At 39.9% G+C, this 16732-nt stretch overlaps 1 protein-coding gene across 3 annotated transcripts; it reads right to left on the reverse strand.

Annotated features, from left to right (window-relative positions):
- Positions 1-1781: 1781 nt before the first annotated feature.
- Positions 1782-15904, reverse strand: RBM17 (RNA binding motif protein 17). 3 transcript variants are annotated; one of them, XM_068670093.1, is made up of 12 exons: positions 15754-15904; positions 14045-14185; positions 11843-11959; positions 10794-10960; positions 9272-9366; positions 8339-8395; positions 5839-5980; positions 3931-4082; positions 3243-3319; positions 2759-2857; positions 2206-2278; positions 1782-2062 (listed from the first exon to the last, which is right to left on the reverse strand). In XM_068670093.1, the coding sequence occupies exons 2-12, from the start codon at positions 14165-14167 to the stop codon at positions 1959-1961; spliced, it is 1206 nt and encodes a 401-aa protein (XP_068526194.1). In that variant the 5' UTR covers positions 14168-14185; positions 15754-15904; the 3' UTR covers positions 1782-1958. The 3 variants fall into 3 exon arrangements, with proteins under 3 accessions (XP_068526194.1, XP_068526193.1, XP_068526192.1); XM_068670092.1 differs by having other exon boundaries at positions 3243-3316; positions 9272-9369; XM_068670091.1 differs by having other exon boundaries at positions 9272-9369.
- Positions 15905-16732: the final 828 nt, after the last annotated feature.

The following is a 16732-nucleotide window of genomic DNA, read 5'->3' on the forward strand; positions in this document are numbered from 1 at the left end:
TCCTAAAGAAAAGATGACCTCAAACACACTAAGCTGGAAGCTGGTATTACAGAGAAAAAGGTAGAACAGCTAATTAGAAGACAAAAACAACAGTCTGTATACCTCCGGAAATGCTTAGGGCTAGTCACTCAGAACAGGGGTGTTTGCTGAAAGAAAAGCTGTAAATAAATCATGTTGCTCAAAGCCAAGTCATATTCCAAGCTAAGTTCAGATCACACTAAATGGGTTACCAGCGGGTAACTTTCCACAGCGTGACATTCAAATTACGTGACTCTTATAAGCAAATCCATGCTAATTCATTTTAGGCTAATTTCTTCATTTTCCTACATAGTAGCAAGGGCTTTAATGTGTTGCTCAAACAGAAAACTGACAGCAGAGGCAGTAACACAGTGTGGATTCTGTTATTGCCCCAAGTCCTGTGGTTTTAGTGTTAGTCAGGCTGGTTCTTCACCTCTGCTGCAGTGAGGTTTTTCTAGTGGAGGACTGCAGCTAGTGCCAATGACAGCACACACACATAGAAGTGACCGACTTGGAGGGCAGGCAGCAGAAGAGGACAGTAAGGAAGCTGACACGCGGTAGGTAAAATACAAGTTTTTTTTAAAAATCGTTTTCTGTTTTACAGGCAAATGTTTGTACAGAGGTTGTTGGAACACAAACAGACAAAGTAAGTGGAAAACAAGACCATGGGTTTGCCATATGGATCTGCAGCCAAAACTTAATAAAAGGGCAGTAACTGGAGATACTCACAGCATTGATCAACTACAGGTCTATATCCCCTCCCCCCAGTACATGTGTATAACAGGAAAAAGACATCCAGCATCAACTTCCAAACAGCTAAAACACCCTCAGAGCTCTCTTCCATTTTAATATCCGTACAATTTCAGTGGCAATTCTAGATGCAATGGAGCAGAGACGACCCCCACCATTGCCTAGCCACTTCTTAGTCACATATTGTTCCCAAACAAAAAGCGAACACAAAACCTGGAGCAGAATGCTATGCGTTATTTTACATCAGATTGAGAAGTTGTAGTGTTTAGAAGTTTAGTTCTTCCACTCTTCGGATTTTCTTATGAGAATTTTCTTCCATTGCTTCCTATTTAGGTGTGAAACAATTATACAAAAATTAGTTACCTACACATGACATCAGAGGAAGTGAGAATCTGACAGCTGGCCAGGTACAAGAATGAGCTTCAGTTCTACCTATAGCATTTCAATGACAGTCTGTAGTCAGTTAACTCTGGATACTTCTAGCAAAGACTGCCTGACAGCACAGAGCATCTGCTAACAGTCCACTCATTCCGATTCAAATGGTTAAGTATTTTAAATTCCTTCCTCCTTCCATTTCCCTGGGTTAAACGTGTATTTTCTTTGGATTTGGGAAGAAATACAGACTCATTTCTTGTTACTCTGCTCTCCATTCTGGCATAAGAAGTATTATCCTGGAGTCAGGAGAGAACAAACTAGCTGCCAACTGTCCAACGACCCCAAATCACTCTGATGTGCAGAGGCGGAGGACATACGAGCAAGGCTGGAACTCAGAGATATCATCAGGAAAGAGAAGCATGATAGCACACAGTCCTTTTCCAAAGCTTCCCACTTATTGTGGATGCAGCACAGGGACTCCGTGATGAAGCACCAGAACAAGGAAAGCAGGAATACAGACAAAGCATTTCCTCAGCAGTGGGTTTTCAAAAGAATGAAGTCATCTGAAAGCTCAAAAACACAGGATTCCCAGAGCAGTAAGCAGAATTGTGCAATTCAAAAACACAGAGACGTGACTCTTACTTTCAAAGGGCTTTATATTACAAAAAAAAATGAAGTCACAACGAATGCGAAAAATCCATTCAATGAGGCTTGTTTCCAGTTTGCTAGGAAAGCTGCTTTCTCTTCTTTATTCCCAGCCTACTGCTGAAAACATGATTGCCAAAACAGTGACACCTTGAGCTAGATTTTTAAAGTCAAACTTGCTCTGCCAGATCCAGTACTCTGAACTTGTCCAGGTTGTAGAAACAAGCCTTCACCACTCGGCCTCCGAAGTATCTTCCATTTAGATCCACAACAGCTGGAATTGAAACCAAAAACAGGTCAGCAAGCAGCAATTCAGTAAACTAAAAATTTCTTTAGCTAAACAGTTTAATGAGTAGGACTGTTTAATCTATTTGAGGAAATTAACTCTGAAATTCATTACACAATTTAGTAACCTACCTTTGATTGCAGATTCAACCCGTTCAAACTCTAAAAATATTCTTACAGCTTCATCATCAGGGGCACCAGGAATCTAAAAAAAAAAACAACCAACAAACGTGATTAGAACATATGAAAACTACTGTTTTATGTTACTGTTCTTCACAAAAGTAGCGAGAAGAACACAACAAAAATAGGCAGGTATAATTCAATTCTCCAGTTGCCAACAGGAGGTAGAATACTACCAAACTTGTGTGTCCTTTCTCTAAGGAAATCTTTCAGAGCAACTGGATTGAGAAGCTTCTACAATTTAATCCCATAAAGAGCTCACAGTAAAAGACTAATTTAACAGGAGGAACTAAAATGTTCCAAAAGCACAACACCTGGGGATTTTGCCCATTTTCTGACATTAAAAGTTTGTATTGTACATATATTGAAAATATAGAATCACTACAGAGCAAATAACCCTGTGAGATCTTCTTATCTATGCCCCTTCTGTACAGCAGTAGCATGCCAGTCCTGGGAGACAGATACCCAGTTCACTTTTGGAGCAGCCAGAGAGACCATCTCTTACCTCAAAGATGACACACTTCCCAACCTTGCCGTATTTTTCACATTCTTCCTTTGTTTCAACTTCTAGATCTTCGTCTACCTCCCCAGCACCTACCATGTTCTGAAAGTTTAAACAACAAACAACCCATTGGATGTTGTCTGAAGAGACAGTTACGTCAACAGATCACGGATGCATGCAGCTGTGAACATTAATTCCCCAAGCTTGTATTTACCAGGTCAAAAACCATTCTGTCAATTGCCACAGGGCTAGATCGTTCCATAGGACTGAGACACTGTGACATGGTCACGGTGTAATCTAAATCAGTGTCAATTTATAGTCACAACTTGTATCTCAGGGAGGCATATTTCTCCACAGAGCACTATGTAGGTGCAGGACAGAATTGTCCAAGCTTGTACAGTTGCAGTAATAGCAGCACAGGTTTAAGCATTAAAACCAGTTGTATACACTGAAAATATCAAGACACGACCCCTTACTCACAACTTACCCTTAGTAACACCACTTTAGTTGGGCATTTCAGTATCTCAGTCAACGGGTTAGAATCCGTTTTCTTGGTTGCATCTGCTATGAAAAGAGTAAAGTGAATCATGGAATAATTTAAGGCTGAAGCAGATTTAAAGCTCATATGGGGCCTTTTTATCAAATCCTACTGTTATCAAACAGTGAAATAAGTCAATAAATGTAGTTTCATATTGGTGAGGAACAGTCTTCCAGAACTTGTAGCTACTTGGAAGGACAATAAGCAGAAAAAACATTGCTCCAGAGAACAGACAATGTACTATTTCTTTCATTGAAGTCACTCGTAAGTTCAAAATTGCAAGAGACCCACTAAGAACTACAAAAAAAATAAAATAATCAGATCTCCTGACTTCCAACACTTGTGCTAAGGCAGAAGTGCTGTTCTAGTAAACCTAAATGTTGTCTCTAGATCCAACAACAGCATATAGGGAAGGGGAGAACAAGATAAAATAATTAACAGAAGATCACCCCCAGGAAAGATGAATTTCCACAGGAAGGAACAAGAGTCATTCTTCCAACTAACTAGTATTTTCTGCTAGGACAGATGGCAAACAGAAATCCAGGAGCTCCCACTGAGCCTGAGCTATTATTTCCCCAACCTTTTTTTTTTTTTTTTTTTTTTTTTTTACAAACTTATTGGCACAGGACAAAATTACCTTTCTCTGTAGCATCGCCAACAATGATCTTGCCACCCCTCTTGCTTGTTTTCTCTACAGATAGTGCTGTGCTCAGCCCCTGTTCATGCTTTCCCAGCCCCTGACCCTCTCTGAAACCATACTTCTGCATGATTTTATGAGCTACTGTCCCTCTGCAAAAAGAAAAAGCATCAGTTAGTAAAGGTTTCTCACAAGAACATCACCATTGCTTTTCTCGAGAGTGCTCAAATACTCAAAAGTTGCTTATACTTTTCCAAACACAACCAAACTCCTATTAGCAGTGCAAGTCAGCATCATAAACTCCACAGTAAGTCACACAACATATTACAACAAGGCCCATTTAGCTCAGTTTCTTATCTTTGTCAGTGGCTGCTATCAAAAGCTTGAGAGAAGAGGCAGATGAGGAACCATCTGTTTCCCGCGTTAGATTACTCCTACTATCTATTGTTTTGAACTCTGCATAAGATCCAAAGTACACAGCTTTGCTAGCCCCTCCTATGACAACACGGATATTCTTAGTATTAATTTACATGTCTCTCCTTTCTGAGTTGTGAGGCAATGATTCCCTCATCTATTTAAAAGTGTTATCTTTGTTGTCATTTCTTTAGTGACCATAACAGGCCAAGGCATAAAAGAAATGTCATGGTGCAGTAGTTTACACCACAGTAAATATTCTACTCTCAGTCACTCCCACTTTACCAACATGCACGCTGCACAGAAAACATCAGATCAATGACTACATGACCATTTTCTAGCCATACCATATGAAACATACAAAGGCCCATTAAAAAAAAATGCTAAAAAGTCTGTCTATGCAATGCTTAAAGGTCAAGACACTGAGTCGCAAACTAAGCAGCAGCCAAATGGGTAGTCAAAATAAGACAGTTTACATAATATTTTTAGCACTTCTTTCAATGAAGTGCAGGCTCCAGGGTAGAGCTAACTAGAGGCAGTAACAATAGATGAATTGGTCCACCAACACTACTAATTTATAATTTTTCTGAGCAATGTTAAAAAAAAAAAAGTGTTTCCATTAAAAAAAGCTGCATGAAAAACTGTCTCCAAAACCAGAAATGTAGTGTAATGATGTAATAAACCATAATTTTAGGGCTGTGTTCCTCCTGAATGCAGTTTGGATCAATGAGGCTGCACTTCTGCAACACCCAATATGACTGATGAGAGGGCCATAGCTAACCACTACACCTTTCAAATGGGTTTTCTAAGCTGCTTTTAACTGTAATTTTGACTTTACTTTGCCACCACAGTAGTAACACAAGCATTGCAAACAATGCTAACCCAAGGCAGAAAAGTGAACAGACAGATTTGCAGCCATAGCTGCTGCCACAATCATGCAAATGTGCCCTGAATTTTGGAAGAGACAAATGAAGAGTTGAAGTGATTTGCCCATTGGTATGTAACAAATTCAGGACAAAGCTGGAAAAGAACCAACAAACCAGAGTTGAAGTGATTTGCCCATTGGTATGTAACAAATTCAGGACAAAGCTGGAAAAGAACCAACAAACCAGAGTTGAAGTGATTTGCCCATTGGTATGTAACAAATTCAGGACAAAGCTGGAAAAGAAACCTAGAGGAACTATGAAACGCCATCTGTGCTTTCCTGCAAACTACATTAGCTTGGCTTGTACAAGCCATAAACACTTCATACTGGAATGTGGCTCCAAAACTTGCCCTAAAATCACAGCCTTGAACACAGCCACTTCCAATGCATTTCTCTAATTCAAGAAAATCCACTGCTTTTTCTGCATCCTGTCAGTTAGGACTACACGCACTCAGACTAACCATATGCATGCAGTGGGTTATGTTCTTCTCTACTGACAAGTATTTTAACTTTTGATTTCCACCACCTAATATTTTTTTCCACAGCACGTAAACATGTCAAACATTTACCCCATGTTAGCAAGGAAAGAGTTGCTAGGTCCCGTGGGGGAACGAGGTCTGTCTGGCTCATCATACACTGGAGGAGGAATAGCTGCTTTAGAAGATGGTGCCCGAGGTCTTGACTCCTCTTCAAATGGGAATGATGCTACAGCTGAAGAAAAGAGATATTTGATTATTCACTAAAATATGCTGAACAACCTATTTGTTATGAACACTACAGCACTGTACCTTCAAGTTAACTCACAGAAAGATCTCCAACTACAAACTGTATTTTTTTCTCCTTTAATACTGACAAAGTCCACATAAATCCAAATCAGAAGAATGTTTTCTTTGCATGTTCAGTTTTAATATTCCCCCGTCTCTATCTCCCTTCCTCTCCCTCTCTATCCCCTTCACCAACCAAAATTTAAAGAGTTATTCTGGATTTCCCTCACAGAATGAGTTTGTATCCAGAAGTCTATAATGCATGCATTACTCTCTTACTTATCAACTGGCAAAAAGAAACATTACAAGGCCACCTGCACTACAATGAGTTTATCTAGACAGAGTACAAGCAAACTTAAAGCTCCATTCATCAGAACATGATTATGACAAAAAAAATTATCAATGCACACAGCCTGGGGCCTGAGAGCTGCAAAGAAAAGAACACTGTACATTTACACAAAGGAGAAATCAGTCTTTCAAAAAAAAAAAAAGAATTCAAAGCCAAATATTTGTACAGTCTTAAGAGATCTTACTGACAATTTTTGTACTGAAACTTTTCCTGGGGGATGGACACACACGCACACACACATATATATATATCATACTGATTAGATTATTGTACTATCTTCCATTGACAAGTCGAATTGAAAAAAAGTTAAAAAAAAAAAACACAACAAAAAATCTACAGAACACTAAAGAAAATATGCAGAACACACTTTGAAATGTATCTATGGACTGACTTCATTATAGATTATTTTCTTGAGAACTAGTGTTTGTAACTTTCCAATATGTCAGATGTGAAGTTTGAGAACACCATATGAGGAAAAAAAATCCCTATTTAAGCAGCAGACAGACTGGACTACGGAACTTCTGCTACAGCAATATTTTCTGAGGTTTTTCCAGCCTAGCTTTGGGTGTCGAGTAACAAGCAGCACAAAGATTTCCTTGTGAGATCATCTCACTTTTTGAAAGCTCTCCCCCTTATGATATTTCTACCATTTCCAGCCTATATTTATTTTTCCTTGACACCACTCAATTGCTCTTAATTATTGACTCAAAATGATCTTTCTGTTTTTAGTGTTTACACACTTCAAATACTTTCACTGTTATATCATTCACTTACTCTGCCAAGCTTCATTTTTTATTTGAATCTTCTCTTAAATAAAATCTGGACTTCCAAAGGGAAGTCTTTTAGGTGCATTTTCATTATTATTTTTAACAACGTAAAATAACAAACAGCATGTTGTGTATTTAAAAATGTAAAATAATCAGACATGCAAACAAGAGCAGTTTTCTTCTTACAGCAAGATTATGCCATCTAGTGGACAACTCCAACCATCAACCTGAACTCATTAATGGAAATCCTGGTAGACAAAACTCTTCAGTAGATAACACATCCATCGAAAACTTAAAATGTAGTGTCTGTAGTGCATGACCCCTTTAAAAAAAGCATTCATAAAGTATCTCCTAAAACAAAGGACAATGGAGAAAATCTCTCTGTACCACAGAGGTTTCTAGCCTACCTAAAGAAACCTGTCTGCAACACTTCTTTTACATCACAAATCACAGAATGGCTCAGGTTGGAAGGGACCTTAAAGACCATCTAGTTCCAACCGCCCTGCCATAGGCAGGAGCACCACCCACTAGATTGAGGCCCTGAGCAACTCATCGAGCCTGGCACTGAACCTTCCAGGGATGAAGCATTCACAGTTTCTCTGGGCAACCTGTTCCAGTGCCTCACCATCCTCAGAGTGAAGAATTTTCTCCTACCATCTAATCTAAATCTCATCTCTTGTGGTTTAAAACCACCCCTCCTTGTCCTATCACTATCTGGCTGAGTAAAAATTCACTATCCATCTTTTTTTATAAGCCCCCTTTAAGAACTGGAAGGCTGCAGTTAGGTCTTCCTTCTCTTCTTCGGGCTGAACACCCCCAGCTCTCTCAGCCTTTCTTCACAGAAGTGTTCCAGTCCTCTGATCATCTTGGTGGCCTTCCTCTGGACCCACTCTAACAGGTCCATGTCTTTCTTTTGCTAACAGCCTCAGTGAGTAACTAAACATGGTTACAACAGACCAGCCTGCTAAAACACTTCTCTAGCAATACAGAAACCATCCTTTAGAACAGAGATGTGAAACAGTAATATCACAGGCTCCCTACAGCCAAACCCAACAACAAGCAACTAGTACAGGTCCTTGGACCAGAAAGAACCACACAAGAATTGCAGGATGACTTAATTGACTAGAAGGTTGAGTGATAATCAAGCGACACTACTAGATTTTAGAGAACAGGGTTTTGTCATACTTACGTTCTTTGTCCTTCTCAACAAGAGAAGTGGGTGGTGCAATAGCAGCCCCTCCCATACCTATGAAGAAAACAGAAAAGAACATGGATGTATGGTTAGGTTCTGCTGCTTGGAATAGCTTCACTGAAATTTAACACAGCTGCTGGCTCCTTGCCAGCCAACTCTTAAAATGCATCACTGTAAACAGAAAAGCAGCAACCAAGGAGTTGGAGTTAATAACTAGAAACAAATGAAAGGCACGTCCAAGGAAGACAACACCACACTGCTGTGATGTACTACATATTGTATCTATAATAAACATACTCTGCAGGATTTCAGAAATAAAGACTACAAAGGAAACACAGTACAAAGCCCCTTTCTTGTTTTAGTGTACAATATTTTAACGTAGTCCCAAACATCCAAGGTAGAGCACATGTTTTAGATGTCCTTTGTCAGAAATTTTCTTTTCTAAAATAAAACTAGAGCTGAATTATTTACGGTTAACTTTGTTGCTAAAAAGAACAAAATTTGTTTATGTAAAGATACGTCATTACCCAGATCCACATCTTGCTAACCAGTTTTAAGGGTATTCAGATAATAAATACAGGAATGGCGAGCACTAACAGTGAAAACTCAACTGTGGTTCTCATAGCCTAATTAAATCTCGTATCTCCCTTCTTTCCTGGAACCTACACCATATAGAAACTTAAAACAGGTATCAACAAAGTGTGAATAGGGTTTTTTTTCCACAAATAACTAAAGTGACGTCTCCTTCCATGGGAAAAAAATGCTTTCTGTATTAAAATGGTTATGATGTAATAAAATGCTAGGTTTATTCTAAAGGCTCAGAAGAAACAGCACACCTCTCAGCCGAGAACAGAGATGAATACAGGACTGCGAACTTCCCCATATTTCTCCTTTTCTTTCCCCCATAAATAAAATGAACAACTCCCTTACTTCTTTTTCTTCTCTCCCTTTCGTAATCTTCATCTTCATCAGAATCTGGATCTGGTCTTCTTGAAAACCCACTGGCTTCATGTCTGTCTTTACGTCTTCTAGGAGACACAGTAAGTTAGGATAAGAAACAATCAAAGTTAACTCTGCTTTAATTCATGATACCACCACTTGCTATGTGAGACAGTTACACTCCAATTGGCATTTTATAACATGTTTTTCACAGAGCTGTAAGTAAACACCTTTACTTTTTTTTTGTTTGTTTTTGCTTTTATTATTACAGGATATTATTTCTAAAATATAAGATGGATTCAAAGCAAGAGAATTATTTTCCACTTGCAAGCCAGCCAAGGAGAATATAGGGAAATGAGGAAGCATATGAGTGAATCCAGTCCAAATTGACTACACTGACTGAATGACTACAATTAAAAGGTGTTGGATACAAGCAACAGGAAAGTAACAGAGACCTTAAAGAATCACCCTGCATATACTAAGTTACAGTCTTGACTAAATAGCAATCAGCACTGAAACTGTGGAAATGCCAACCCAGAATTCTAATATCCTGTGTGCTAGTTAGAAAGAAGTACAACAGAGCCTTGAGCACTCTTCCTCTACCAGAATAATGAAGATCATAAATAACAGAAGAGGCCAAGTAACTGGAAAAATTAACTTCCACAGTCTATGCAGGGAGACAGAATATGCCTCCTCTAACTCAACAGACTTCAGGCAATTCATACCATGATTAAATTGCTTATTAATTTCATTTAAAATGAACAAGTAGTATCTTATTGTCGGGGTGACAGATGTTCACCACCTATTTCAATAGGACACTGAGTCTGCATTCAACTTCTTTAATAAGATTAAAAAGCTTTCTTATTCCAGGGAAAGGGCACTGAAATGCTTAAAAATAAGTAGCATTTTCTTTTGTCCAGAGACAAGAGTAATAAATATACAATTAACTTACTTAAGCTGAGTGTATAATATTAAAAAAAAAAAAAAAAAAGGGAAACTATGCCTCTCAAAGACAGTGCAAGCTATGTAGCTATGTCTTTAAAACTGAAATGCATTCGTCTGTCTGTCGTATGTAAAAGCAGAAAAAATGGTTTATCATGATGAGCAATGAAAGGTATTTCTGAAGCCAGGTTATACTGACATTAAATACTCTAAAGCATCTGTGAGGTCACGGTCCGATATTGATGAAGTACCCGAATACTGCTACTAGTATTGAAAAACAGGAAATATAGATGAATTTGGCGAGTGTCTTTCAGATTGCCCGTTACAAGACAAAGAGGATGTAAACAAGATAAATCCTATGACTTTTGCTATGTTAGGTGACTTTAGCAAAAGAATTAAAATACATTAATTAAAAAAATTGTGCTTGTATCTGAAAGCATAAAATATTTCTCAATAAATCTTTTTAAAAGTTCCCTGAAACTCTTCAGAGGAACGAAAACAAACATCAATCTTTAGATAACTATTCTTAACTTAACGGTCAATATGCTACGAGTTAAAACAGAAGCCTTACTTTTCTCTTTCTTCAATCTCCTTTTGCCTCTCCAGCTCACGCTGCCTCTGTCGTTCCTCTCTCTGACGCTTTACTACTTTTTCATAATCATTTGGAAACATAGGATCATACTCATCTGCCAAAGGAATCAATACATCTCCCGCAGAGAAACCACTTGGTACAGGATCCTTCCAAGAGAAAAGGGAGAGCAGTGATGTTTTTCAGGTGAGATCTGAAAATGACTTCTAGACACAAAGTTTAACGCTTCCTTCTCACTCCCAACCCTGAGAACTCAATTCCTAACTTCCATAATGGAAGTAATAATATCCCAATCTTACTGGCATTAGAAGAAATCTTTGCTTTATTTCAAAACATTTCACCTAGTCTATCACCACTTCAAATTTTTCCATGAAGAAAGAATCCCCCCATCAAACAAAGCAGCAGCAAATCAACATGGACAAGAATTTTTCAATATTCATACTAGAAAACGTGTCTTGCTGCTGCAACCGTCTGCAAGGGGTCCTCCCATGCAACGTCAGTCTTTTTCATCATCTGCTACTAATACAATACCAAAGGTAGGCATATAGATCTCCTTTTATCTGGAAGAACTATTTCAGAACCATCACCTTTCAAGAAGTTTCAGGGGAGAAGTTTCTCTGAATTATTTACCATGAAAAGTCCACTTTAAAAATAGGTGGCTTTTGTTTTGTTTTTAATTACTATTTTTATAATGGTCTAGTTACAACAGTGGTGCAATTACAATTATCTTCATTATTTATCTGACCAAAGCGTCATTTTGCAAAATACTTTGAAGCTGTCCAGCAGAAATATGCTAGGAGGAATGTTTTAACTTTGCTTTCATCTGGTTACTTTCACACTGTATCATATGGAAGGCCATATCAAACTGAGACTTTAATTTATTTAAGATCCTCCAAGCAGAAGAAACCAATTTCAGAAATTGGTCACTTCTCTGAACACTTGGAAAGACAATTCAAAACTAAAACGCAATCAAATAATTTCAATCCAGAAAAATCTGTTAACAGATGCATTTTTATATGCCTTGGCCTTACCTTTAACCCAGCTGCTACATGAGGTGGAGTGTCCACAATCTGTCTCTCATCAGAAGAGCTGCCTCGTTTCAGGTCGATCACTGGAGCAAGGACTGTTGTTTGTTTTGTTCTCTGACTCTGAAAAATGACCAAAATACAAAATGTCCAAAAAGGTTAACAAAATAGCTTTCTAAAAAGCAGCTTTATTTATATACTTGAAGTTGATTTCTCCAATTTCTCTTTTAAAGGATAAAAACCAGTATCAGATCCTTCACTGTGCAAAGCTCGATATATCATTTATTTTAAACTTACCAGCATACAGTAACTCAATATTTCTAAAAAATATTTTTGATGTAGCTAACTTAGCTTATTTCATATTTTAGTGGTGGCAAAGGCCAACTCAGCTCAAAGCCAGATGTTTGCCAACGATAGTTATAAAACTAGTACACAAATACAGATCTGATGCAATACTTCAAAGAAAGCTTCAGTTAAACCAGCGTAGACCTTCCCCTTTTTAAGTGAGAGGGATCAAACTTTGATTGCACATGTACTAAAACATCCAGTGAATGGCTTGGAGTAGGACTAAAACCACGTGTCAGAAGTTTGGGTGATCTCTCTTCAGATGAGTTTGAACCCAGTGGATTTTTTTTAAGAAGGGGCTCAGAATTATTCTAAAGACAAATTATAGTGTTTGTCACATCTTTCCATCTAATAAAATGCATCAAACTATTTTGAATTTAATTGTCCAATCCTATTCTATTCTTCTATTACTATTATTATTATTCTATCTGCAGATACGTAGACATTTCACATCTCATTCATGCAGGCTCTGTCAACTAACAACAAAATCCTGCTCTCAACTTTAGTGACATAAATTAGGAGTAATTCCAAGAAAGGAAAAGAAAAAAAAAAAAAGCTAAGCTTAGATCGTTATTCTGTATTTGTACCACTACTACTTTTTTTAATTAAATAATCTCACTCTTGACCCTACAGACCACAGAAAACATAGATGTGTCTCACATGAGCCAAACAATCAACGCTGTTTAAAGAAACTGTGTGAAATACCGTAGCAACAAAAAGAAAATGGCTCTGTCATAGTTGAAGCTCAATGAATTAGCTTGCACTCCTTTTCTGTCTTGTACACTTTATATTTGGGAAGTGATTGTCCCCCTGTACTCGTCTCTGGTGAGGCTGCACCTCAAGTACTGTGTTCCGTTTTGGGTTCCTCGCTACAAGAAGGACATGGAGGTGCTCGAAAGAGTCCAGAGAAGGGCTACGAAGCTGGTGAGGGGTCTGGAGAACAAGTCCTACGAGGAGCGGCTGAGGGAGCTGGGCTTGTTCAGCCTGGAGAAAAGGAGGTTCAGGGACGACCTTAATGCTGTCTATAGGTATGTTACAGAAGGCTGTCGCAAGGTGGAGGTTGGACTATTCTCCTATGTGCCTGGTGACAGGATGAGGGGGAACGGGCTAAAGTTGCGCCAGGGGTGTTTAGGTTGGATGTTAGGAAGAACTTCTTTACCAAAAGGGTTGTTAGGCATTGGAATGGGCTGCCCAGGGAAGTGGTGGAGTCACCATCCCTGGAGGTCTTTAAAAGGTTTAGATGTAGAGCTTAGTGATATGGTTTAGGGGAGGACTGGTTAGTGTTAGGTCAGAGGTTGGACTTGGTGATCTTGGAGGTGTCTTCTAACCTAGACAATTCTGTGATTCTGTGATATATTTTCTGCAAAAATTTCCAAAGCACAACAATTTGCACATTAGCACCTAAACCCATTTAAAACAACAAGCATAAAATGAGGCAAATAGGTAATTAACAACTGATACAAATACAAAGAACAACCAACAACCAGTACTAACAACAATCAAGTGCATTATGACCCTTACCTACTCCGAAAAAAAAAAAAAAGGCAGCTTAATTTCATTATCTTCAAAGTTAAAGAGAGCTTTTGGCACTCCAAGTAACAAGACTTGAGGCTCACAGCAAACACATCACTTCTTTGTTCAATTTTAGTCTTGCAAGACGTCCTAGAACACACTTCAAGAAACAGGCATCTTGTCTTCTCCCCACCTGTTTTGCTAGGCTGCTTGCTACAAACTGATAGACAAATTCTAAATTACCCCAAATCAGCATCCTAAGGTCAAGATCAAGCATCAGCATTCTAAGGTCAAGAACTTCTATTAAAAGAAGTTTTAATAATAGAAAGTGAAATTATAAAGGGGCTATACCTTTGCTTGAGTGAGAGCTGCTTTCTTCACCTGCAATTGAGACTGCAGTAGTTTGAAATTTTTGGACCAGCCTTCTGTTTTGGAATCGCTGGTCTCAACTCCCAGATCATCGTAAAGTGACATTTTCTCTTCAATTTAAAGCTACAAAACAAAAACATATAAATCAGATTATTTAACAAATCTTACCTCCAGTACATAGTTGCTATTACTGTGGATATGTCTGTACAACGTATTTTTAAATATATTTTTTCCAAGCCAGAGAGAATTCCAAGTGATAACATTTTTCTGCTTAGTAGCAAACATACAGACTATAAGTAAGGCTGTGCAAAAATAACTCTTTTGAAAGGTAATGAATACTTTTCAAATGTTAACAGGTGCCGGGAACTTTCCAAAATCACATCTGTAGCTTTAGATATCAATCATTTCAAGTTCTGAACCTACACTGTAGTCCATGCCAACATTTAGAGGTTGCACACAAAATCCAACATCAAGTACAATGCAAGCTACAAGACTTCCAGATCCAAACAAAACAATTCCTGCCTCTCCTGACACTAGAGTTATCTGCACAAACACATCAACATTCTGATCCTCTTTGTAAACATCACTACTTTTTGCATCAGTGTAGGCTGAAAAATAATATCTTTCTTATAATAACTATACTTGCCAGAGCATTCTTTGCCAAATTATTTTTAAATAACTGTTTTCACAGCATGTAATGGCCTCACAAATACATTGAACAGACACAGAAAGTATACATATATATATATATATATATATATATATATAAATAAATTAGCTAAATAACAACATCAATGACGTGACATGAAATATACCACTTTGTCTAATACTGTGCCTAACATATAAGGAAAAAAGACAAAATTTGAATGCAAACAGAGGTCTGTTACCTATGGAACAATCTGTAAGGCTGTTATTTAGATTTGTTAGGCCTGGATTACAGTCTCTCTCCAGCCAAAAGCTTTAATTTTCTAATTTACTGCAGGAACGAACATTACTGATAAATGTTCTGCAGTGAAACGTTACAGGCTCATTAGAATAAGGCCTTGCTCCCACAGACGTGACAGATAATTACGTTTCAGGGAACCTGCTCTGCTATAGATCTCTCTTAGATGTGTTTAAATTTATGTGAAAAGTCTTAGATGCAGGAGACGGTAATCCCAAAGGGGGGACATGCTCAGCAAAAATTTATAAAAATAAATAAATAAATAAATAAATGCAGATTTCATCCTGCTGGGGAATGAGAATAATCAGGGCTCAGTGGAACACAATTCACCTAGAAAATAACCCATTCTATGGAAAAGGAAGGATTATCGGGGTTATTATAAACATGGGCACAGGCAGGGGTACATATAGGGGACACACTTTGATGCAGATGGGAACGGGGTGAAAACAAGGCACTAACTGCCACAGGGAAGAAGGGATAGTGCCAAACAGGGGTTAGAAAGCCAAGCACAGGCACTATAACCACAATAACACCAAAAATCAGCCTGCTGCTTCTGCCCACACAGGGGCCGAGGCCTGAGGGACCCCCCCACAGGCCTACACCCCCCCTGAGGGGAGCAGCCGGAGGGTGCCGGCCGCCCTCATCCCACCTCACCCAACGCCCTCCCTTCCCTCTCGGCATCCCCGGAGCCCGAAGGCGGCCTCCCCGGGCATACAAAACCGCCCGGGGCCCGCCTGCCGCCGCTCACCCGTCACGGCGCCGCCATTAGCCGGCCGCTGAGGCAGCCGGGACGCGGCTCCCCTCAGGGACGACCGCGCCTGCGCCCCGCCGCCCGCCCCGCCGCCATCTTACAGCCCCCTGGCGGCGGGAGGAGGGAGCGGCCGCCATCACGCCTCGCTCCCCGCCGCGGTGTTTCCCCGAGTCCCAGTTGGAATATAGAGTCATTAAATTTAAAAAGCCCTCCAAGATCATCTGGGCCAACCATCCCCCTACCACCAATGTCACCCACCAAACCAAACCATGCCCCCAAGCACCACGTCCAACCTCTTCCTTGAACACCCCCAGGGACGGTGACTCCATCACCTCCCTGGGCAACCCGTCCCAGTGCCTGACTGCTCTTTCTGAGCAGAAATGTCTCCTATTTCCAACCTGAATCTCCCCTGGCACAACTTGAGGCCATTCCCTCTAGTCCTATCACTAATCTGTGGGAAGAGGCTGACCCCCAGCTCCCCACACCTCCTTTTCAGGTAGTTGCAGAGAGCAATGAGGTCTGCCCTGAGCCTCCTCTTCTCCAGACCAAACACCCCCAGTGCCCTCAGCTGCTTCTCACAGGACTTGTGCTCCAGGCCCTTCACCAGCTTCATAGCCCTTCTCTGGACACACTCCAGGGCCTCGATGTCCTTGTAGTGAGGGGCCCAAAGCTGAACACAGCACTCGAGGTGCGGCCTCACCAGAGCAAAGCACAGGGGGACGATCACCTCCCTGCTCCTGCTGGCCACACCATTCCTGACACAAGCCAGGATGCCCTTGGCCTTCTTGGCCACCTGGGCACACTGCTGGCTCATGTTTAGGACAGCATCAATCAACAACCCCAAGTCCTTTTCCTCGGCACAGCTTTCCAGCCACTTTGCCCCAGGCCTGCAGTGCTGCATGGGGTTGTTGCGGCCAAAGTGCAAGACCCAGCACTTAGCCATGTTAAACTTTCCAGTGCTCACCAGTACGGCCCT

Source organism: Anas acuta, chromosome 1 (assembly GCF_963932015.1).
Source record: "Anas acuta chromosome 1, bAnaAcu1.1, whole genome shotgun sequence".
NCBI lineage: Eukaryota > Metazoa > Chordata > Aves > Anseriformes > Anatidae > Anas > Anas acuta.

Excerpts from the sequence above, each read along its gene's own strand:
- RBM17 (XM_068670091.1), bottom strand. The coding sequence starts at position 14,167 with ATGTCACTTTACGATGATCTGGGAGTTGAGACCAGCGATTCCAAAACA. Across the intron at positions 5,981-8,338 it reads TGTTGAGAAGGACAAAGAAC|CTGTAGCATCATTCCCATTT; the intron begins GTAAGTATGACA and ends TCTTTTCTTCAG. Across the intron at positions 2,858-3,242 it reads CTAAAGTGGTGTTACTAAGG|AACATGGTAGGTGCTGGGGA; the intron begins GTAAGTTGTGAG and ends TTAAACTTTCAG.